This window comes from Harmonia axyridis, chromosome 1 (genome assembly GCF_914767665.1).
Source record: "Harmonia axyridis chromosome 1, icHarAxyr1.1, whole genome shotgun sequence".
Lineage (NCBI taxonomy): Eukaryota > Metazoa > Arthropoda > Insecta > Coleoptera > Coccinellidae > Harmonia > Harmonia axyridis.
In genome coordinates this window covers 15,434,388-15,459,900 of record NC_059501.1, presented here as the reverse complement: position 1 = coordinate 15,459,900, position 25,513 = coordinate 15,434,388, and the positions used below count along the sequence as shown (strand labels likewise).

The following is a 25,513-nucleotide window of genomic DNA, read 5'->3' as shown; positions in this document are numbered from 1 at the left end:
TTCATGTTCATCTTTTTTTATGTTTTCTGGGCCTTCAGCTGTGCTGTATTTGTTACTTTGTTTATTTGTTACATTACTGTTTATTTGCTTTTGTTATCATGTAAAATGGTTGTACCGTTGAAATAAATAAATAAAATAAATAAATATTACGGAAAATTGTTTCGAATAAAGGTTGACTTTTCCTGTTGAACTGTTTGTTTTCAGTTCATGTTATGTCATTGATTATTTGAAAATAGCGAAATTATTTGTTTTTAGTTCAAAATAATTAATACATTAATTGATAATGATGTATCAATTGAAAGAAGATTATTTGGGATCTAGAATCAAGATTTTCAAATTAGAACCTATATTTTCTATTAGGCAATTATACGTATAAAAAGAGGGGGGCTACTCAAACAAACCCTATATCTGAAGTGAATACTTCAAGAGTTATCGAGGAAGAACTTCAAATGAGGAAAAACCGCAATTTCTAACTGTGTGGAATCGTCTGTGACTTCTGGAAAACACTGAAAGTAACTAAAATTCGATATTTCGATAAATAAAGAAACTTAATTAATTGTTTGTTGTGATTGTTGAGAAATCCATTAACCAATGAAATTTTCAATTACGAATAATTGATTTCAATTCATGAAATGTCCAATTTAGTTATCGTAAATGTAAGTTACCTACTTTCAGTGTTTTCCGGAAATAACAGACAACTCCTCACAGTTAGAAATTGTGGTTTTTCCTCATTTGAAGTTCTTCCCCGATAAGTTTCAAAGTATTCATTTTAGGTACAGGGTTTGAGTATCCCCCCTCTTTTTATACGCATAATTGACTGAAAGAATAAAAAATACATGTTCTAATTTGAAAATCTTGAGTTTTGATGAATTTGGTTCCAATTTCACGGGCGTAGCCAGAGGGGGGGGGTTTTGGGGGTTCAAACACCCCCCCCCCCCCCCGAAATGTTAAAGATGTCAAAAAAACTAATTTTTTTTTCAAAATCTCGAAAATATTTTTTAATGGAATTTGTAAAAAGTGAATGAAATTATCACTCTCAGTTCAATTAATTCGTAATGTGAAATTTGAATTGAGTTACCTCTACGTAATCCAGTCAATTTGTGCTCACATGTGCCCCTCAAAGAAAAGTTATGGGTTAGTTTGATTTTTTCGATCGTATGTAACGGGTGTTTTTTTTCGAGGTATATAACTTTAAGTTGGCATTACTGTTCAAGATGGCGACGGATTTAACAGCTGTCAAGTGACTTATTCTCAGTTCGGTTTGGCAATTCATCATGAATAGACTCACGCCTGACAAACGCTTGAAAATAGTGCAATTTTATTTAGAAAATAATCGTTCTGTGCGGAATACGTATCGCGCACTACGTCCATTAGCGATGAAGCGCACTTCTGATTGAATGGCTACGTCAACAAACAGAACTGCCGCATTTGGAGTGAAGCTAATCCTCAAGTGTATGTCGAAACACCGTTACATCCAGAAAAACTAACTATTTGGTGCGCTTTTTGGGCTGGTGGAATCATTGGTCCGTACTTCTTCAAAATCGATGATGGCCAGAACGTTACAGTCAATGGTGATCGGTATAGAGCCATGATTACTAACTTTTTCATTCCTGAATTGAACAACCATGATGTCCAGGAGCTGTGGTTCCAACAAGACGGCGCAACATGTCACACAGCTCGTGCCACAATCGATTTATTGGAAGACACGTTTGGTGACCGCCTAATTTCACGTTTTGGACCTGTGAATTGGCCTCCAAGATCTTGTGATTTAACACCGCTAGACTACTTTCTGTGGAGCTATGTAAAGTCATTGGCCTATGCGGATAAGCCACAAACCCTTGACCATTTGGAAGACAACATTCGCCGTGTTATTGCCGATATACGGCCACAAATGTTGGAAAAGTCATCGAAAATTGGACGTCCAGATTGGACTACATCCGAGCCAGCCTTGTCGGTCATATGCCAAAAATCATATTTAAAATGTAATGCCACAAGATTATCTTGCGGATAAATCATATTCATATCAATCGAATAATCCATCGTTGTTTCATTGCAATTTAAAGTTCTATAGCTCTAAAAAACACCCTTTATTTTTTTGGGTTCTGAATCCGAATCTGAGGTTTAGCACCAAAATTCTGTGACGGAATATTAAAAAAAAATACAAAAAAAATTTAATCTCCTGACGTTTTCTTCCATAAAGTTTTTCGACCGAAAAACCTGGCTCAAACGATAGTTCAAAATTGGCGTATTATATCTATCTCTGCTAAAACTCAGTTGATGGGATAGTTTTAATTTCTTCGATTTATTATCTCTGTTTCTGGGGTACAGAATTCGAATCTGAAGTTTGCCACCAAAATTTCATGATAAAACATTGAAAAAAATGCAAAAAAGGTGATAACTATCATTTTTTACCGGTTTTTTGCATATAAACTTTCTAGTCATAAATTTGAATTCGAGTACTCTGTTGTATAAATATTACGACGGTATTTTTTTCCTGAATATATTTATAGGAATCGATGTAAGGAAATAAACTAAATTTCAAAAAGTGATTTCGAAAATGCTTTTTTTCTCAAAGCATACTTGAAAAATAAAACTAGTGAAAATAGACTGAATGGGTTGGCTCTTTTAAAGTTGATATATTTAAAAAGAAAAACATAATATTTTTTTTTTAATATGTAAAACCCCCCCCGAAACTGAAACCTGGCTACGCCCGTGTCCAATTTCATGATCTTCTGATAAACACCCTGTACATTTTTGGTCCAATCTGCAAACTATATATATATATACTACGTATTTGCAGAATCGAAAATGAAAAAGGTTTTTTCGAAAAAAGCTTTTTCTGCAGAAATATTTAAAAAAAATGTGAGTCCTCGTCACCACCATTTTTCTCATAAGAATCCCATCAACTCATGAACTGTTGAGTTGATACCCAAGGTATGGCATATTGTTGAAATTTTTATCAAAACAGCTATCTAATGATGCAATAATAGGTATAGGTACTGGGTGCGCCATTTGAAATGAGGGAGTAGTCGTCTATTTCCGGTATAACCGGAAGTTATAGAGATCTGAAAATATTTTGGGGGAAAGATCATTGTCTTGAACCCCAACATGCAAATTTTCAGCACAAAATTATGATCAGTTTTCGATAAACGTCTAATAGGCCATCGCCGAGAAACATCTGTATAGGGCGGCCAATTTTTATCAGCCCAGGGCGGCATTTCTTCAATTACGTGTGTGGATCTGGGGAAGATTTGAAGAAAACTTAAGAGTAGAGTTTTTTAGACTAAGCCAATTCGGATGCTCCGATTCGGAAACGACCTTGATTGACATCTCTGATGAGAATCCATGCCGAATATTTGCGGCAGTCGCAGTCGAACATCGCTAGTTGAATACAGAAGTTAATAGTGATAGTGATAACAGAAGAAAAAACAGTGGCATCTACGCATCTCATTAAAGTGAGGAAATTTGTTGTTGACGATTCCGTTCGAAAATTGTGAATTGAATTCGATAATTTTGCAGGTATGTCAAAGAAAAATGTTTAATATTTCTACCCATGCCTTATAATTATCCAAATTTGCCGAAAAAATAATGAGCTTAATGAAAACTTTACAATCGTCAAGAAGAATCCATTCACCGATAGAAGATAAACAAATTTTTAATGACTGATGGTTGCGTACGTAGGAATGATAATTTTTATTGAGTTCAGATTACAGAATATATCTGCTGAAATTTGAATCGAAGCATATTTATTATCTGTTTCGATTCTCTACCAGAATACAATTGAATGGGTTTTTTCCTGAATAAAAGAATCATTTCAATGTATTAATTAAATTTCTTGTAAACAAAAAATCCTGGCCACACTGGAAATTTACATTTTGGTCAGTAAATAATATGAATTCATAAACTGCGAAATCTCATGTCTCATAATATTTTGGTTTATTGTAAAGAGTATCTAATTATTAAAAGCTAATGGGTTTATGTACCAAAGTATTCCAATTTTTGGGTCATCAGTTTGTCTTGCACAGAGCTTGGAAGAGTTTATATACAGGGTGGCCATTTGAAAACGAAACAGACGAGATTACAGACGAAATAAAGTTTTTCGATAGAAATGCTCGGACCCCCACCCCCAATTTTTGAATAGGGAAGATTGGGTGAGTGATACCTCAATTTAAAGGTATTTTTATACTGATTTCAGCACAGTAATTGTTTTTTCATTTTATGCATTAGTTCTCGAAATATTCATGCGTTAGTTAGTTAGGAAGGAAGCCACAGTCATGGTTGTTTTGAAGCTCAAAATGTCGATTTTTCACAAAACACTACAAGTGCCATGAAAACACTACTTCATTTTCAAATACTTTGTTAAGAATATTTCGAGAACTAATGCATAAAATGAAAAAACAATTACTGTGCTGAAATCAGTATAAAAATACCTTTCAAATGAGGTATCACTCACCCCATCTTCCCTATTCAAAATTTGGGGGTGAGGGTTGTAGTAGCAAGGGTTGAAGCGCTATGCGTCCGTAACCTACATCTTAAGTTGTCCCCCTCGAAACAGAAATCGACCTGTCCGAGCATTTCTATCGAAAAACTTCATTTCGTCTGTAATCTCGTCTGTTTCGTTTTCAAATGGCCACCCTGTATAAATACACAAGAATTACAACTCGGTCGGATGTGTTATCACTGAAATATTATGGTTTTGTTTTTCGATATTTTCTATTTTTGAATTTTCTATGTAACTAATGCCGCTATTGATACGAAATTTTGGACAAGGCTTGGAATTATCACTCTACATCCAAATGAAATTTTTTATTCCGATCGAATCTGAAGTTTGGAAATTTGAAGGAAAACAATTTCGAACGGACATATTTACGGAACCCCTTGTCGCGGCACTCGAGATCCGAACTTACACTGAAAATTTCAAGTCTCTAGGTCTTTCCGTATGAGAGTTAACTCTTTGCGAACGGACAGAATCGAATTTGAGGACGAATTCGTCATCAGTGAGTCTAGCCTTATCGTTTGAGACCAATCTCGGCTAAAATTTAAAAAAATAGTGACGAAATGAAATGTTCGGAGAAAGAAAGTTCAAAAAGAACTAAACAAAAACGTTAGAAGTAAGAAAGAAAATAGAAAACGCTACGAAAAGGTGTAAAAAACGTTCAAAAAGAACTAAACAAAAATGTTAGAAGTAAGAAAGAAAACAGAAAACGCTACGAAAAGGTGTAAAGAACTTATGTAGGTAACCACACTACATCATAATTTGAAGAGAATAATGATTTATAACCACTAACCACAGTGAGAAAGAAGAAAATGTAATATACCTACAGGGTATTCCCAAATTGGAGGTAGGTCCAAGAAAAATGAGAGATTCCTTGCATAATTTTAAGAAAAAAAGTCTCATAAATTTAGGCTCAAAAACGCTTTGTTTTCGCGATACAGGATGGTAAACAGAGTTTTATTAGATTTTCAACAGAAAAAGGATCATCGCATCCTTATATTTACGCCACTGGATAATTTTGGCAGGAGATCATTACCTAATTCGAAAGAATTCATTATTTGTACTCAATTATTTAGAAAATGGTACATTCTATGAAAAAATTCAAGTACTTTTTTTAAGTTAATCTCTAGACTTCAGACCTGATAATTAGAACAATAAATGTAATAATACTAGAGTTATTAATAAAAAAAATATCTTTTTCAAGCTTTAACACCCTGCATCTCGAAAATAAAGCTTTATTTTATAACTTTGTTATAAAGTTGTTATATTAGACGCCAAAGTTATTGAACTAAAATCTGGACCACCCTGTATTGATTTTTCCATGAATGAATGAATTATTTCACCATAGCCAATTTTGAACCATTCATCAGTTGTCATGTGTTGGGATGTATCATACTTCTGATGTTTTCGAAGTGTGGAATAATTATATCTAAGATTTTTTTATTATTTTTCTCATACAAAGTGGAAGTTAATAATTTATTACTTTCCATGAGGAGTATGGGAATTAATTCCTAATGACGTGCCCACTTAATTATATAAAATGATATATAATCAGATAATTTGATTGTGCAGATCTTCCACAAAGAATTTGCTGAATAATAAATATGCATATAGATTGATGTGATTCACATTTTTTTATCTATGTTGTGAGTTTTATATAAGGTCAAGTCCAAGTTGATTATTTTTTATTAATTGAATCAGAAAAGGATATTGTTTTTGAATGAAGTTTGAATTTTACTCATTGGGCTCTTTCAACATGTACTGAACAAAATTAGTTACAACGGTATCATGGCCCAAGAACTCTCAGGTCGATAATCTACTCTTTATTGATATCTATACAGGCTGATTTATTGGTAAATAGGCGTAAGCTAAGGGTAGATAGAGGACACTGAGGAGAGTCAAAGTAACCTATGTTTAAAGGGTCTATCTCCCTTTATAATTAAGTTTCAGAGTATTTTATTGATTTTGACAATTTCTTCAATTACCCATAACTTTTGAACCACCCAATATATTTTCATGATGTTTGGTACGTTTATTCTCTCCAACAAATATTTCATAAAGACATACCAACTTAATCTTTTTCCAGGTCCGGATAAGAAAAAAATATGGAGAAAAAATTTAAGAGAGCAAGGTATTTCTCGAACTTCCGCATGCGATTTTAATAGTCAATGAATCTAGTCGAATCTAAATATTCACCCAACATAGTAACCAAAATTTCAAAAGATTCAAATTTCATTCGATATTTATCAATTTTACTAATTTTATTGGAATTTTTGGGTCACAAAATTCACTTACAACGAAATGCAGAGGTTAGACGAGGTCTTTGTTTGGAGAAATCTTTAATGATTTCAATTAGTGATATCACCACTGAAAACGATAACATCGAGTATTAAATTTATTAATCGAATGTCTAAATTGAAAATAAACAATAAAAAAAGTTCTGAAAAACATAACATCTCAATGGAAAACCTTAATACTATAAAAAAGCCTTTGAAACAGAAAAAAATTACAAAAAATTGCTCAAAATGACTACCATTCTGCTCAATGCATTGCTGTGCTCATTTAATTAGACAAGTTATTGATTTTCTTATCATTTATTGATTATTTTTCCATTTGTTGCAAGTGTCCTCGATTCTCTGAAAACGTTGCATTCTATCGTTTATTCGTGTCGAGATTCGAATAAACTTATGCTTTTAAGTAACTCCAAACAAAATAATTTTTACTATTGATAGGATTCAAGTCAGGCTCCTTGCAGGACAGTTATGAGGTCCACTCTACCTATTCGGAAAATTTTCTTTGAAAAAATTGGTCACAAATCACAATGGCCCTGAAATGAAGTGCAGCCCATCATGTTAAAAATAAATACCTTCGACATCAGCAGCTGCATCAAGTAAAACAGGTTAAATATTTTGAAGAAAATGAAAATAAACTTCACCAGTTAAAAAGTGTGGCAACAAGTGGTCCGTACATGTTAACACCCCTTTCAACTGGTGAAGTACATTTTGATTTTCTTCAAAATATTTTACCAATCTATTATTAAAAATAACATCTCTCGTATCATTTTAAGAAAAAAGGTCCTATAAACATAGGCCCGCAAATTTTTTTTTTTCGAAATACAGGGTGTTAGTGTTTGGCTATTTTTCAAGTTTATTTCTCATAGCACCTTCCCGCCTCCACAAGGTATTTAACTGAAATTTGGCATAGATATCCCAATTTAACGTTTTCATCATGTGATATGCTAATTTTGAATACAAATTTACAGGGTGATATTATTTTCTGGAATAGTGGTCATTTCTTTCCACAAGACCTATTTTAGTAGACCAGTGGTAGTGAAAATAAAACTTTGGTCCACTAGTATACTTTTTGGGTTCTTGTATTTTTGTCGTATCTCATACCGAATTCGAGGAAAAAAACGAGCAATTCTCTAGTCATCAAGAAAATACAAGTTATTAAAAAGATCCAGTTAGTAAGCTGGGATGAATACATTAATTATAAGTTTCGGTATTTTATTAACCCATTCTTTGGCAAATATCCGATAAACTATTATCACAAAAAGTGACTACAAGAAATACTCTGTATCTCGAAAACAAAGCGTTTCGGTTCTATGGTTATAAAACTTTTTGTTTGAAAGTAATCCAAGAAATCTCTCATTTTCCTTTGTATCTCCAAGTCAGGAACACCCTGCATAGAAATTTTATTAAATATGTAATTTAAAATCCAAAATGGTTCGTTCTTTTCTATAAAAAATTTTTATTTAGACTTCAGTTAAATTTGGTTCTTATCTCTTCGGAGTAGGCTAATAGATGCATAATTGCATAAGGTGCTTTAACCACTTAAGTAACGGAATGCTAGAGCGCTAGAGCACTCTTCCGTTTCTGGTTGCGCTAACCCTACAAGAAACGGAAAAATGCTCCCTGGTTCGGCTGAAATTTTCCAAAAATTGGAACGTGATACTAATAGGGAAGATTATTTATGAAATACGTGTTGATTGGCTGATGGAGAAGGAGAAATAATACAAAATGATCGAGGTACTTTCGGATTTTTTGAAAGCTTTTTCATAGACCATCAAATTCCTCCAATATGATATGTCCTGTGTTACTACTTGATTGTGAGATATTGGCTGGAAAGTGCATACGATATTTCTTGAAAAACTTACAGTATTTGAACAATCTGACAAAATCTCCCGTACCTATTTTATTATTTATTATATGATTACATTGATTTCTGTTATATGTAATACGATATTCTACTAGGTACAATAAAGGAAAAAACAAACGGAAAAAATAAGAAAGCTCCTGACTTTACGTCGATGCTTACCTAATTTTCATTTTATTATATATAGTTGAATAATAGTTGAAAAAATCATTCGAAATTCGGAATTCGAAAAAAAGAACAAAAATTTCTTCGGATGCAAATCACTGGAAACTATTGAGATTGCATAAACTCGTCAAATTGGATACTTCCGCATAGAATACAAGGTACGAGTCCTTCAAATAATTTTTAATTCGTTTTTTTTACTCATCCAAAGAATGAATTAATTTGAATAATTTTTCCGTCTTCAATGAGTTGTTTATTTTGGCAAATCTCACTCATAGTTGCGAGTGTTACTACCATAATTAACTAGGTGTCTTATAAGGTACGTATTAATTTTGAACGCTAAAATTTGATATTTCAAATATAAAAAAATAAATTGACAGGAATTTATTATGGATTTTGGTGTGAAAATTTGAATTATTCTTAAGAATAAATAGTGTAATTTGATTTCGTAATTCTTGAGTTAATCACCTAGTGCTTATAGTTTCCAGAGGAAAGCTATTTGGTTTATTATATTCAAAAACAAAGAATCGTATGAGAAATAATGTTAAACCATTTTTGATAATTTTCAATTTAAGTTTGATGTATATGAGTATGAGTTATTTTCTCGGAAATATATAAGTCACCATGTTCTATACTACTATATCCTTTCATGTCACGGAATATAAACTTATAAAGTATTCAAAACTACGAATCGTTTGAGACTAGCATAGATATTCAAAACAAAGATGCTGGAAAAAAATAGTTTTGTGTTTAATTAATTGTAAAGGTACTCTGCAGCTTCCTGTATTCGAATGACAATATAATTTACATTTTTACGTTGTCATTGAAGATGAACTGAGTATTTAAAATCATTGAAGTTAAACAATGCCATTTATAAACCAAGAAATACCTAATGACGATTATAATTCTTGCTGTCCTCGCTATTTTATTCTATTTTATTATCTTTCTGTTCGGCATCTTCTACCAAGGTTAATAGTTGTACCTAAGTATTTTATTGACAGTATATTTGGTGGAATATTCATAGGTTGTGCAACATCCAATTAGTATATTTTCAATGATAGGGAGATATGAACAGGACATTTATACCGTTTAAAAGATGTATTTATGGAATAAAAATATTTAAAATTTTTACCATGTTTAATATTTCATCGCAGAATATCTTAACCTGTATGAAAAAACTAGCAGTAAACAACAATGGTTATAAAAAACTTCTAAGCAATATCCAGCGTTGGGGTTCGAATCCAGGATGATTAATTCTGAACATCAAATGAAATTTTGAAATGTAGCATATTTCATTAGAAGTCGAGAAAATAGTCTTCTTCTCTGTTTACGCGTCAAGTCGTCTAAGCACGATCATAACCATGTATTTTTATCAATTGAAATATTTATGGAACAATTTGTGTTGTTGTAAGTAGCTACAATTTACGAGAAACTTTAATCTTTCTGCTTAGCAATTCTTCGAGGTAGCCTTCAGCCACAGTCGAGGAAAGTAAACCTTCATGCCTTTTTGAGGTATAAGAAAATCTCTTCCATCCTATAGATGCCGAAGATCTGCCCAGCAAAATCTTCTGGATTTTTTAGGTTCAGATATTCAGCAATCCGTTTTCTCTTTCTTGTACTTATAAAGGGTTTTCCAATGAGAGGTTTCATTTTGAAATGAAAAACGAGTAGATATATTTTAAGAGAGTAATGGAGGTTTATTTATTATTGTGGAGAGGAAGGTATTTCATGGTTTAAATAAATGAAAATTACAGGGAGTAGGTATATATTATTTTTTCACGAATTTATGAAATAATTACAAATTAAATAGTGTAGTGCCGTGCAGACAAATTTTCAATTCTGGAAAAAGTACCTCCTCCAGCGTGACTCGAACCCGCAACCTCCGAATAACTAGTTCAGCGCTCTAACCACTAAGCCACCGAGGAAGCTGAAGATTCTTTGCATACGAGAGACCACTAATCCCAGAATCGAGTGAACAATGTAATACCTTACGAACTACATATTATACATAAGGGTTATGCAAGGTTGAAATATTGGTAAAGGAACTTATTAACGTCAGAAATCATTCTGATTCTATTCACCTTTCTTCTATTGTCGTCGACATATCTCGATTTCAACTTTTGATTCAGGTATCTGAGTCTTTCTGACCAATCTGACAAATTATGCCAAATAATAACAATTCGAAAATGATGGATTTTTTAATTTTCAATTCTGGAAAAAGTACTAATTTACCTTATAATCAATTCACAGACGCTATAATCCATCGTTTTCGAATTATGAAATAATATTATTATTCGAAATATTGGTCATCTCTTCTATTCTTCTGCAACTAGATATAAGATAGCGGATATCCTGTAACTGCACTGATAAAAATTCCCTAAATGGTTCATTTTAACATTTCGATAACCTAATGAAATTTTTTTATAGATTTAAGCAGTTTCAATTCAATTTAGCAAAATGATTCTTTGAACAATATTGATTTATTCCGTCTTCTCAAGACTATATCATTATCGACTTATAAGCTATCTAATAATGCAATAATATACTGGGTGTGCCATTTGAAATAAGAATGTGGCAGTCTGTTTCCAGTGTAACCAGAAGTTGTAGAAATATGACATTATTTTAGGGAGAAAGATCATTGTCTCAATCCCCAACATGAAAGTTTTCAGCACAAAATTATGATTAGTTTTCCATAAACGTCTAATAGACCAACGCAGTTAATCATCCTGAATACTATATGGATAATAATTAGAAAAGAATCATAAAATAATTAAATTGAAACATGTATTGTTATGATGATACCGATTAGAATGTTTTATAGTAAAATTGTAGTTTGATAACTTAGTAGTTTCTGAATGTTTTATGCGACCTCGATTTTAACCCATGTAGCGAATTTTTGTGGTACCTATTTATCATAATACTTGTTCAATACTACTTGTTTTTCAGTGATATTATTCAGTCTTCTTCTTTTTTTCCTTATGGAAAATTTTGCTCTTATCAAATTCATTTAGGCCCTGATCTGTTGTTAACAGGTAATGGTAACTTAAAAATTTGTCAATTCTGTTATATAGAAAGAAATAATTTATTTTTTGCCTAACATTTGAGGTGTTGACCTAAACCTAAAGTTTGTTGATATAATTAAACCATAATTAATCGTTGGTTTCCTTTCAGTTATGAATTTGCAATGGATCATTGCAATATTTATGCTCGTCCTGCAGTCAGCGACATGTAACATAAGAAACTGTTGCCAAGGAGACAACGTCTTGGTGAAAAAAAAATGTGTCACTGGTTCTATAAACGATACACTCAGCTGCCCCAACAGATTTCTATTGCACATTGAAGATTTGGATAAAATAGACGAAATAAATGGTCACATCGTTTTCGCCAATATTTTGAAAGAAAGCGATAGGTAGAGTAATAAAGATTATAATTTTTGAAATTATTTCTAATTATTTTCTTATTAGTTTTTGCAGAACTTCTCTAAACGACTCAGACTTGTTCATAGTGTGCTACGATCCGGAAGAAATTGGTGAACCTTACGATTGGTACATTTTTGTTGGATTCCTATCGTCATTTTTCCTTTTCCTTACTGCGGCCATTTATGTTATTCTACCGGAATTATTGGATTTACAGGTGAGACAACGATTTCAAACTCCAATCATAACTATTATAATATTACAGATTCACGGCTTGACTTGAAATCATGTCAAGTTCAAGTCAAGTAGTAGTTTTTTCAATATCAAGTTGAGTATTTATTTATCAATTTTCAATAACTTTAAAAATCAAGTATATTCTATCAAGCTACTTGATAGAATATAAGAATTATGAAGTGAGGAGGAACCTTGCAAAAAAAATTTTTTTGAGAAACTTATTGTACCTATAAAAGAACCAAAAATATAAAAATAAAACACAAATAAAAACACTATTATAGAAAATAACAAAATATGAAATATAAAAAAATATAGTTACTTAATATTGAGAAACCTCCAAGCACTGTTTGGTTACATAATTTTCCATCCAGAATCTAAGATACTTGAGGCATCTTATGGATTTTTCGCCTATCTATTGTGGGTTTTTGTAACAGTCAAAGCAGTTCTGGAAAATTGTCTTCAAAAGGAGCTGAAGATGCTGGCGTTGATAAAAAATCTTTGGCCTGTCAGCATGTGGTTTAGTTAGGAATTTGTCTATTTCATATCACCAAGCCATATCTTTTGATTAATTTACAGGAGATTTCTTCAATAAATTTATGAGATCGATACCAAACTCACAATATTTATCCTTTGAAGATGATTATTTTCAAGGTCGACGTTAGGGGTGAAACAGAGTGCGACTGTTTCAGGCGCCTCTTTTTCAAGGGCTGCAATTTAGCCCAGTTTGTGGCCGCCCTTTCATATTTCTGAAAAATATAGTCTTGATTCTTAAAAACAGGTTGGTCCGCTTTGCTGCGTTTATCAATATTCCCTGCAGAAAAATCTCCAAACCGTCTTTACTAAGCCGCCTGTTCAATAACTAACACATGGCAACCCAACCAATATAAACAGCTTTGCCTATTACCCTAATTGAATGAGGGATGGAATGTATTTCACAAAAACGAAAAACAACACTTCGAATTACGTAGAAGTTGTTTACACATTCAACATATGGAAAATTCCTGCGATTCTGCATTCGAAATTAGTTACTGATGAATGATAAATTTTTTCAGTGGAACATATGATTTTAATTCCATTTAGTTTTCGAAGCTTTGCACGCCTTACCACCCTTTGTATCTTGTGGTGTGATAGGTAATCTTTCATCGATCGTACGCAGTGACTTGTTTTTTGTTGAATTTACCAGCCAAATATTAACTGAGTGGGTTATGTTGTCACTGAAAATATTTTTTTTTTCGATATTTCATATCACCTACAGAATTACACTTTTCAGGGCTTATGTGTTGTCCATTCCGTTTTAGGATTGGCATTCGCATTCATCGTCTTGGGAGTCAATCGGATGGTAGATGATGTAGCCCCTTACGTCTGCAATTTTTATGCGTTCTCGTTATATTTCTGCTTTCTCTACTCCTTCTTCTGGCTCAACGCGTACTCATTCCACCTTTGGAGGACAACAACGTAAGTAAATATTCAAAAATTATGGGTTACTTCAGTGGTGACATAATTTTTTTTTCAGGCAACCAAAAATATTCGAAAATGTGACTAGATGGAAAAGGATTTACTACATCTACAGTTGCGGTTTTCCTCTTTTTCTGCTATCAGTTGTGTGTTTCTCTCAAGTCTCCAATCTTTACATATACACACATCCACGAATGGCGGAGGAGTCCATATGTTGGTTCGGAAGTTAGTTTTTTATTTTTCTTAATGTTGAAATTGATAAGAATTAAAACCTAAAAATTTTGCTGAAGTTCGTTGACCAAGAACTTTCGTAATTTTTCATAGATTACAATCGTTTCTAAGATGAAGATAAATTCTTTGGTATTAAAATAAATTCCAGAGAAGTTTTCCAAATATGTTGATAGCTTATTTATACAGGGTGAAAAAAAGCATATATTTGTAGCCTATTTCTTAATAACCTGTGGAACAGTTCGGGAAATTTGTAGAGTTTACGCTCGGTTTATTACAAAGACCATCCTTTTCGCCATCTTTCAGTTTCTATTTGACCTTGATATATTGATTTCTTTTGAAGATACACATATTCGAAAGAAAGCCTGGAATTTTTTAAACGCGCCAAGTTTTATTAAGCAGCAAAAACGAGTTCGCTTCTGTTATGGTATGGGCTGGAATATTAAGAGCAGCAGAGATTGGACTACAAAACATGTTTTTTTTCAATATGTGTAAATACGCTATCAACGTTTTTGGAAATTTTTTCTGTAGTTTATTTCAACACCAAAGAATTTATCTTCAATTTGGCGTAGAAATAATTGAAATCGATGAAAAATTCCGAATGTTCTTGGACAACGAACTTCAGCAAAATTTTAGCTGGCCGAGTTTTTTTGCCTGTGAGTGTATTGAACTACAAGGTCTGAAAATGACTCCTATATACCAGCAAGACACTGAGGTGAAGACAAAGTCCACAAGTCGAATGAAGTTATTAAAAGAGTTAGTTAGGATACTTCTTATACAACTGGCAATAGAAACCACACAAATATTTTTTATTCATGCAAAATTATGCCTTATACCATCATAAGAATTATAAAAAAAAACCTTATATTTCAGTGACAACAGATTCGCCTCATGTGAAATTTTGCATGTATATCGGGTGTCCCAAATTAGTTGTCAGAAAACTCAAAGGGTTTCTGAGATCTCCTTACTCATTTTGAGTAAAAAAAAAATGATGGCACATTTTTGGGCTCGATTTCTGAGAGAATTAATTTGGTGAAAATCGCAACACCATAATTTTAACTGTTTTCAAGCTATAACTTTTTTATTATTGGTGCTATTGACTTGAAAAAAAACCTAGAAACACTTTCTTTAGTAGAACCCATTAGTATAATAACTCATTTTTAATTGCCATTAGTTTTGAAGTTATAATACAAAATTGTGTTTTCTTAAATGTAAACCATAACAATTTCTGTAACAAATAAAATCGACTAATTTTTCCCTTTTCATTCATATATAACATGATATAATAAATTTCTTATTGAAGTATAGGAATCATCAAAAATTTCAATTTCAGACTGCAAATCAACCAAGTGCCTATCTATTATAATCTGTGAATTTCAAATAATTAATATATTCGGTGGCCACCAAGGTCTCCGGATTTAACACCCTTAGATTTTTTCAATATTTTCAACTTAAATCCGGAGACCTTGGTGGCCACCGAATATATTAATTATTTGAAATTCACAGATTATAATAGGAAGGTACTTAGTTGATTTGCCGTCTGAAACTGAAATTTTTGATGATTCCTATGATGAAGAAGTTATGAGAACTTTTTATTTAATGCCATTTTCCAATTTTTCTCATAGCTGAAAATCAGTTGAATTTATTAAGTTGCGGTTTTCACCAAATTAATTCTCTCAAAATTGAACCCGGAAATGTACCATTCATTTTTTTCACCTCAAAGGTATTCTGAGATACCGGTATTCTGAGATACCTTCACTAGAGAACGAATTTCGGACGCCCGATACATTTCGATATCGCTTATAGAAAGCAACGAAAGATATGCTTTATTCAATCATGCAACAGAAACTTTAGGAACAATTCTTGATGCAGATACTTCATTTGTTGTTGTTTTTATGTCGGCTTCTAGGGAAGATAGCACATAATTAAATGCTATCTTCGATAATAGCAACCTAGACCTCAATTCTTCATTGTCATATTCAACAAAATGATCAATTCGAGGTCAAATTCCATGACGTTTCCTGAGAAAGCAAAGAAATCAAGAACTCAAAAAGATGCATGTTCCCACAAAAATTGTTGCATCAACAATAGTTCAACATATAATGCCTAACCTATCTGGCTATCAGGCTATCTGGGTGAAACAGACCCATAAAGTTCAATAGAAATAGGGCAAACTTCACAATCACTCTGTAGCTCAGAAATAAGATGGTTCAATTGTTTCTGTTATGCATGTTATTCATTCTTTTTGCTTTGATACATCGATATATTTGAAGCATAGGATTTTTTTCGATTTGAACTGTGATAAATATAACTTAAAGCCGAAGACTGTTCTCTTAATTTCGGAAATATTCTTATACTCAAAGCACTTTGATGAACAATTATTAATCTATTGAAATTTTTCAGCCCTTGAAGCTTCCTTCGTTTATCTGTTCGTTCCAATTTCAATAATACTAGCTCTTAACATAATCTTTTTCTTCTCCACGATATATACATTATGGAAGGAAATCCAGCAATACGATGGAAGAAGATTGAAAATTATAAAATATAGGTGAGCAATTTTTTATTATTCTTCCTCAAAACGAATTGATTTTTGGAAAATACGAATGACATTATCATTTCTGTTATATGTAATTATTTTCAAATGAATTGAAAGGTATCATGGTAGATATTTCAGCTCGGTTAGATTTTCTGGAACTGCGACCATTATTATTATTATTATTATTATTGATTCTTAGGCAAGTCAACCCCGGGCATTTGCAGACGATGTGTTCAGCTGTTTCTTGCATAGCCTGCAAATCTCATCTTCTGACATACCCATGCGGTACAAAAGATATTTGCACCGACAGTAACCTGCCAGCAGTCACACCATTACCTGAAGATCAGCTCAAGGAGCTTCAAGAGCTTTCGGAGAAAGAAACCAAAAATTTATTCGCCCGAGCAAGATTAGGAGTGTTTCACCTGAGGGTTTTTCTATTGTCGGACTGCCATTGTTGGATCGCTGCCTTATTTTGGTCTTTTCCAATCCCACAGAAAGGCTCAGGACCAGCAGATGCTCATTGGCTTTTTGTTCATTGCCACAGGGCCCCAATACCCATAGTTACCTTATTGTCTTTGGCCAGTTGCTTTATGGTAGAACGACACTCTCATTTTAGCAGAGACCCCTGAAACTCCTTTTTTAAACCAAACACGCTCTCACAATAAAAATTGAACATATTTTGATTCCTTTGCCTTAATGGAAAGGAAAAAACTCACATTCCGCTTAGTGATTCCATTCGAAGTGTGGTCCAAGGGTGCTATTGGCGCTCAAAAGCTCCTGACTTCATGTCACTGCTGGCCTCATTTTGTATAAAATTATTTAACGATGTCTCTGCCATGCATAATAAGATAGAATGAAGCTGTTTTCACTATTTTTTTTTTAATTTTGCAGATTGGGACTCTGCTTCAGAATGTTTTTTGTGATGGGAATATCATGGATTTTTGAAGTTCTTTCTGCTGCATTCGAGAACGAGCACCCTTCCGTGATATGGTAACTTGATTAAAATAATACTTAATTAAAACTTTTCTAAAATTTCAAAACGTATTGAAATGTAGGGGTTTTCAATAACAGGTTCCATTTTGGTATACAAACAAACGAGTATTTTTTAAGAGAAATTATTGGTTGTTTATTTCAATATAAAGAGAAAGGTATGCCATTAACGATATCAGCCAGATGACCGCCATGGCTACGGTTGCAGTAACATATCTTTTTCATGAAATTTTCCATGATCAATTTGCACGTTTGCAGCTTTATGTCCTCGATAACTTCACGAATTCCATCTTTAAGGTCTTGAGTCGATTGTGGAAATGAAGCATAGTCATAAACTCTTCCACGTGACCCAAAAAAAAAAAAAAATCTGAAAGTGTTGAATCATGTTCTCAATGGACAATCCATTCGCCGTAACAGTTGCACCAGAATCATTTTTGAGTGAGGATTATAGTAGCAATATCCTCAGGTGTTTCGATTCTTCACAGCAGCTCAAATGTTAGAACCAGTTCCACTATTGTTGGTCGAGAAGATGCTTCACAACGACTCAAAAGTTCTTTAGTTTTACGAAGTGTGACTGCTCAACTTTTATCATTTTTATTGTGAATTTTAACAATTCTAATGCATTGTTGAAGCGTGTATCGTTCAATTGTTATTAATGGCATTATTTTCACTTGTCAAATGTCAAATTGTGACAGTTTCAAAAGTGACAGCTGTCCAGTTAGCCGACTATTCAAAATGAAACCTCTGAGATATCAGTATGATTAATAGTTAATACAGCAAAGTTTATTTAAATGCAAAATATCCATAGGATTGGAAAACAATAAAAGCTCACAAAACACACATCATACATTAGTTCGCAATCCATAACATATGAGAGGAAGGATTTCAGTCAGAAATGAGACCAATTATTTCAGTTTCTCATTTCCTAGAATAAACAATATTGCCACTGAAAATTTAGAATAAATCAAAGAGATTCTGTCAACTAAAATGAATGGAGAGTTCATCGAAGGCTATCAAGAAATCATAATATATAAATATTATGGCGAAGATCGAATTTATAATTTTAATATCTGAAGGAAATTTGATGATCTTTGTTCATTTTGCCCTTCCATAAAGACAGGCGATTTGTCGATTTCACAATTGGTCCATCATGAAATTTACATAAACAGAATTATATCGATATTAGTCATAAACAGAGCTATAAATATCCTTCATGAAAAAAATATGCATGGATATTGAAAACAATATAAAGTCATCGTCTTATATCTTGTTTTGATTCACAGGGGAACAACTCTTTTGGTGTCGTGCTTTTTTGAGCTAATTCTATATGAAGTTGATGTCCTGAATTCAAATAACGTATTCGTTTTTACCTAGGAGCTCGAATTTTTAAGATATACAATTTTAGAGAAATAAAAGTGACATTATTTTAACTCAAATCCGTAAGTGTAGTGAACAAAAGTAGATACGAAATTTTTATTTTCGTTATACAAAATAAAATATTATGTCGTTCTTACTAATAAAAAAAACATCGAAAAAATCAAATAGTCACTCAACACTTCGAAAGCGTTTTTTCCGCGACATTCTTGAATATTTTCTCAAACGGGCCTCTTTTAAACTCCAGCAGTAATCTGCCATCATCTGCATGTACCATCTTCCTAGGTAGCGGTCCTCCATAACTTTAATATCTTGGCGAAATCTTTCACCTTGTTCCTCACTCATGTCTCCTAAATTTTCTGGAAAACGATCTAAGTGGCTGTGTAAATAGTGTATTTCAATACTCATATTGCACCCTAAGGATTTGGAACTATTAAGCATCTTGTTAACCATTTCAACATAGTTTTTAGCTTTATGTTTGCCTAGAAAATTTTCTACAACTGCAACAAATGATGTCCAAGCTTCTCGTTCAACTTGATTCATTGAATTTATGAAGGCAGGATCCTTAATCAATTGTGTTATTTGTGGGCCGTCAAATATCCCTGCTTTGAGTTTTTTTGTGCTCAACTGATGCATTTTTACCCCTATATATAATTATGTTTTTGAGATGGAAAACCTTGTTTTAAAAAAAAAAACTTTATTTACAAGAAAATACGAAAGGTACAATAAGAACTATCGATTATGACTGATTAATTATTGACTGACTAAAAAAACAATGCATCTGAGAATTTATAACATTACTTATCTCTAATGCGAAAAGTGGCGTGATCCTAAGCGTCACACAAAGAATAGCTAAAATAGCAAAATTACATTGTAAGAACAAAGAGCGTATTATGGTTACAATGGGCATTCATTCCACCCACATTATCTCGTGTTTGAAATTGATGAGTTAACAATATTCTATCATGAAATATAAAGTAACAAATGAAGATTCGAAAATATGTCGTATGATCAGAATGGGATCGTATTATGTAATTATATGCAAAACATGACCCATTCTTATCAGAAGCCTTTACAATTTGCTTCATTAAGCCCAACGTTATATGTAATAGAGGAATTATAATTTTTTTCTTTCAACCGAAGCGTCGTTAATGACATTATTTTCATTATTTATTTTTTGTAATATTGTTTTACCTGATTAATATCTTAATTTTTCAGGAGGATAACCGATGCCATCAATGCTCTTCAAGGTGTTTCAATATTTCTTGTGATGGTTGTGTTTCGAAAACGGGTATATCGTTTGTTGGCGCAAAAACCCTTCGGTCGATGGTTACCCTCTACTTGGAGATCTGTTGGAGGAGATGATGAGGAAGATGAAGAATGTACTGAAGTAAACGATTTGAAACTTGACTCTGTTGCTGAATCGTAAATTTGCTGAATTTTTTGGCAAATATCTACCTAGTCAAAGCATTTGTACATATATAGAGTATATTTCTAATAAAATATGCTTGGACCATAAATTTTCCTTCTTCATTGGTAATACAGAATCACTCATCTAAATCTAATAGGGAATCGACTGCAAATATATCTTCTTATGCTCTCGTTCGCCAAAAAAGAAACGAATCCGTGCTCAAATTCAGTTCTGACCGTCCGTCAGCCTAACGTATACACGATAACTCTCGAACAGAATATCCTACCAACTTGAAATCCAAAGAGTAGTTTCCTATCTCAAATACCACATCTTGAAATACCCAAATACCGTTACGAAAACACTCGAATTTGAAAGCGAAATTTGACCTTGAATTATTCATACGCCACTGTAAAATTGAGCGGATACCGATCAAAATATAATAGAATAGTCGCGCAATAACAATTGAATGTGAAGACTCATATAACTAACAAGAACTTATTGAAATAAGATTTTGAGTAGGTACCTAAGAATTAACAAACCACGTAGGTATAATAATCATTCATATTATATTCATACCGAATTCAAGCAAAATCAATCATTACACCTCATTCTTTTAGTCCCAACTGTTGTGGTTTATTATTTTCAATAGTTAACCTTTGGAATCATTTGAGAAATAACATATTTAAATCCCCTTGAAATTTTGACATGTTTTAGAATGTGAAAAATCCTATTTTCGAATGAAAAAGAGTACTTCTGCCGTCCAAAGGTTTTATCGGAGTCATAAGAGCTATTCACAAGAAATTTAGTACAAAAATTAGTTGTTATACCGCACTGGGACCTAAAAAAGTCTATAGTTATGTTCTTGCATCTGTACTATCTACAGCTCATCTTCCAGTTCCAGAAATGTAATGAATTCTACTATCTGGAATAGTTTCAATGAGGCTACATCCTCACTCCTACAAATGTCTCGTCCAAAACATGTTTTTCGTTGGCTTGCAATACAGTAGTGGGGCACTTTGTCATAAGGTGATCAGGTGTATCATCTTTCTCATTATAGATTCTGCACTGGCCAGCTTCTGAAAACCCTACTCTCATTAGGTGCTTCCTGAAATGGCAGAACCCTATTAGAAAGCCAGTGAGGAGGATGCAGCATGCTTATACTGAGATCCAGATACTTTTTAATATTTGTTGTATCAAAGTTTTTTTGGAGTGATTCATACCTACAAGATTACTCCAAAGTATTTCTATTTCGGTTTCTTCCTTCTCCCGAATTTTTGTCTTATAGTATACCACAGACAGCTTCCTAACACGTTCCCAATGTGCTCCCTTATACCCAATTTACACGTTTCAAGTAGTTAGCATTTGATTTCTACGGGAGAGAACACCAAGTCCAGTAAATTTTTTTCATGATCTATGAGCTAGATAGATCTGTAGGCCACTGGGCTAGCAGATGGATCTATTGGCAAGGTGAAGGTAGATCTGCGGCGCAAACTAGTTTGGTAAATATTTACTTTACCGCACAAGACATGGGCGTATCTAGGAGAAGGCTAGTCCGAACTCCGAAGTGACAGATGTGGGCGTGTAAAATTATGAGAGTGACAATAAGGATTTTTGTAATTTATTAATGTGTTTTCAATAACACTCTGAATATAATGGAAAATGCGAATTACTTGAAAATCCAATATGAGGAAATAAAGGGTGTTTTTTTTTAGAGCTATAGAACTTTAAATTGCAATAAAACAACGATGGATTATTAGATTGACATGAATTTTATTCATCCGCAAGATAATCTTGTGGCATTACATTTTGAATATAATTTCTGGCATATGACCGCCACGGCTGGCTCGGATGTAGTACAATCTGGACGTCCAATTTTCGATGACTTTTTCCAACATTTGTGGCCGTATCTCGGCAATAACACGGCGAATGTTGTCTTCCAAATGGTCAAGGGTTTGTGGCTTATCCGCATAGACCAATGACTTCACATAGCCCCACAGAAAGTCTAGCGGTGTTAAATCACAAGATCTTGGAGGCCAATTCACAGGTCCAAAACGTGAAATTAGGCGGTCACCAAACGTGTCTTTCAATAAATCGATTGCGGCACGAGCTGTGTGACATATTGCGCCGTCTTGTTGGAACCACAGCTCCTGGACATCATGGTTGTTCAATTCAGGAATGAAAAAGTTAGTAATCTTGGCTCTATACCGATCACCATTGACTGTAACGTTCTGGCCATCAACGTTTTTGAAGAAGTACGGACCAATGATTCCACCAGCCCATAAAGCTCACCAAACAGTCAGTTTTTCTGTATGTAACGGTGTTTCGACATGCACTTGAGGATTAGCTTCACTCCAAATGCGTCAGTTTTGTTTGTTGACGTAGCCATTCAACCAGAAATGCGCTTCATCGCTAAACAAAATAAAATGGACGTAGTGCACGATACGTATTCCGCACAGAACCATTATTTTCGAAATAAAATTGCACTATTTGCAAGCGTTGTTCAGGCGTGAGTCTATTCATGATAAATTGCCAAACCAACCTGAGAATAAATCACTTAATAGCTGTTAAATCGATTGCCATCTTGAACAGTAATGCCAACTTAAAGTTATATACCTCAAAAAAAAACACCCGTTATAAACTTTTTTATATACCTATTACTAGAATGTTTCATTGTATCAAAATATTTTCTGCCTGCGATATGTACCCATTCAGATTTTCCATTCTCCGTTTAAAATACCAAACAGTTCCTCATATTTTCTTTGCCGGCATATTGCTTTTTTACCCTTTTTGCAACCATAATGTCGAGCACGCCACAGTAGTTTTGAACCAACTGCTATAATTTCGTTCTTATGATTATTGAGTATACATTATTTGGATTGCTCGGATGCATCGGCAAATAAGAAAGGTAATGGTAAACCTACTTGAATATACTGCAAAAAATTGCGGTCGACCTATGATAATGATCTACCATCAGAGGATGGTAAATTAAAGTAAGTATGAATTTTTTTGGATTTTTCGAAACCCTAGGTTATCCTCCGAAAACAATTCATGCAGCGTTCGAGGCTTTTTTTACGGGATAACAATCAGCAATAATTAAACCTCTATGTCGATATCGCTCTTCAGTGGCGGCGCCAAACCAAATGTAGAGCTCAGCTTTGCAAGGCCTATCATTTCAGAAATTAAACGATAAATAGAATAAGACTAACGTCTGATGTCTTTCTTAGATTTTGGCCACATTTTTCAATTTTCATTTAAATTTTTTTCATGGGATGCCTAGGATGTATTAGGCAGTTGATTGAAAGAAGAGGACTATTGAATTTGGTTTTTTTCTCGTTTTTCCTATTTTGTCTCATCCTGCATAAAGCAAAGGGCAACAAACAAAGATTTTCTATCAAATATAATCAAAGTTGAAATAGAGGAAAATATTCATCTCATTTCCAGAACATAGATTGTTTATTCCTTGAGAAACCTATGGGGACCAAGACTTTTGACGATGTGTGTATGTACCTTCTCCTTCCAAATTATTTTCTTAGATATACGTACCTACTGGAGAAATTGTTTCCGATCGTGGTCAGAGTCTATCAAATTGTATTTTGAAAGTTACAATTCTTCATACATTTCTTAAGGATGTATGTCGCCGTTTTCACCCTCTTGAGGTTATGTAGCTATCTTTCAATACAGCAAATAAGGTTTTTTTTAACGGATTTCAAATGATGGATATCATTGTAGTAACTCTGCTGATTTTAGAAATGGCACTCCAAAGTGCGCAATCCTTTATGGAACGCTAACGCTTGGGGCATAAATCCAACGTTTTAACGCCAAAGTTATCATGCTCCGCTATGAAGGTTAGAGGTGTTTATGGCAGGGACCAATGAGTTACAATACTAATAATTTCATCAGTGATCCCAAAATGAAATACCCCAATCCCTGAGAGAGGACGCAACTTGAGTATTTGGTTGGAAGTGCCCCTCCAAATCATAAGTTAAACTAAACCATTTGATCTCTTCCAGATAAGTAGCAAAATATCGGAAATCACGCTGATATCAAAGCCAGGAAAATAAAGAAAAGATCCAAAAAACCACAGGCTTTCTGAACAATTTGAGCAAGATTGCGGAAAAAACAAAGGAAATAATCCCAGATGAGTAGCATGTATTTAAACCATCAGGACACGTAACTGGTACACCATTGGCTAGAATTATGTTAATCAAAAAAATTTCAACCGCCTAGGTAAAATTAATCACATCGTACTCTTCACATGAAAATTAACGAAAAAACAAAAAATATGCGCAGGAGGCATTATTTCCAGATCAAACCCCCCCTTTTATTATTATTATTATACATCTTTACAAAAATTTGAGCGATGATGCTTCGTCCGACGCAATTCATGTTGAGAAATGGAAAAAAGACTTTAATATTTTTTACAATTCCTTGTGTATAACTTTCATATAACTTCGGTACTGCGTTACTTGAAGAAATCCTGGAATCCTGGATCCGCCACTTTGCACACAATATTATTCTTTGAGTAAGGCTAGAGCCTGTTGCACCAAACTACTCACTTTGCACTTTGAACTTTTTAATTAATAATGTTTTTCGAGTGAAATAATTCATTCGAAATAGTTAGCTGCAATATGCCCCCCTAGTAAAATGTTTAAATAGCTACATTCATATTCACATGAACCGATTGCGATAGTTTACTGACTTATTAATAAAAAATACCCGATGATTATATTATTACGCTGTAATCTATGAAAGAAAATAGCAGGGTGTGAATTTTGTAAACAATGAATGAAACATCAAGAACTCAAGGATTTCCTTAATCTGAACTATACTGTATCGTACACATTCATAATATTACCAGACCACTCTGTGACGTATGAATACCTAAACATATACAAATGATTAATATTATTATTAAGTTTAATTAACATTGTTCAATTTTTTTGCGAGGCCTACTCAGGCGCGAGATCTTTGGCGCCGCCACTGTCACTATGAAGTTTTTTGAAAGTTATCATCAAACTGCTCTACAGAGCGATAATTCTTACTTTTGAAGATTGTAA

The 25,513-nt window shown here is 33.3% G+C and overlaps 1 protein-coding gene across 1 annotated transcript; it reads left to right on the top strand.

Annotated features, from left to right (window-relative positions):
- The first annotated feature begins 3,137 nt into the window (after positions 1-3,137).
- Positions 3,138-20,560, top strand: LOC123678183 (G-protein coupled receptor Mth2-like). Its single transcript, XM_045615067.1, has 8 exons — positions 3,138-3,519; positions 11,984-12,221; positions 12,277-12,445; positions 13,733-13,917; positions 13,976-14,142; positions 16,549-16,693; positions 17,573-17,671; positions 20,264-20,560. The coding sequence occupies exons 2-8, from the start codon at positions 11,986-11,988 to the stop codon at positions 20,472-20,474; spliced, it is 1,212 nt and encodes a 403-aa protein (XP_045471023.1). The 5' UTR covers positions 3,138-3,519; positions 11,984-11,985; the 3' UTR covers positions 20,475-20,560.
- Positions 20,561-25,513: the final 4,953 nt, after the last annotated feature.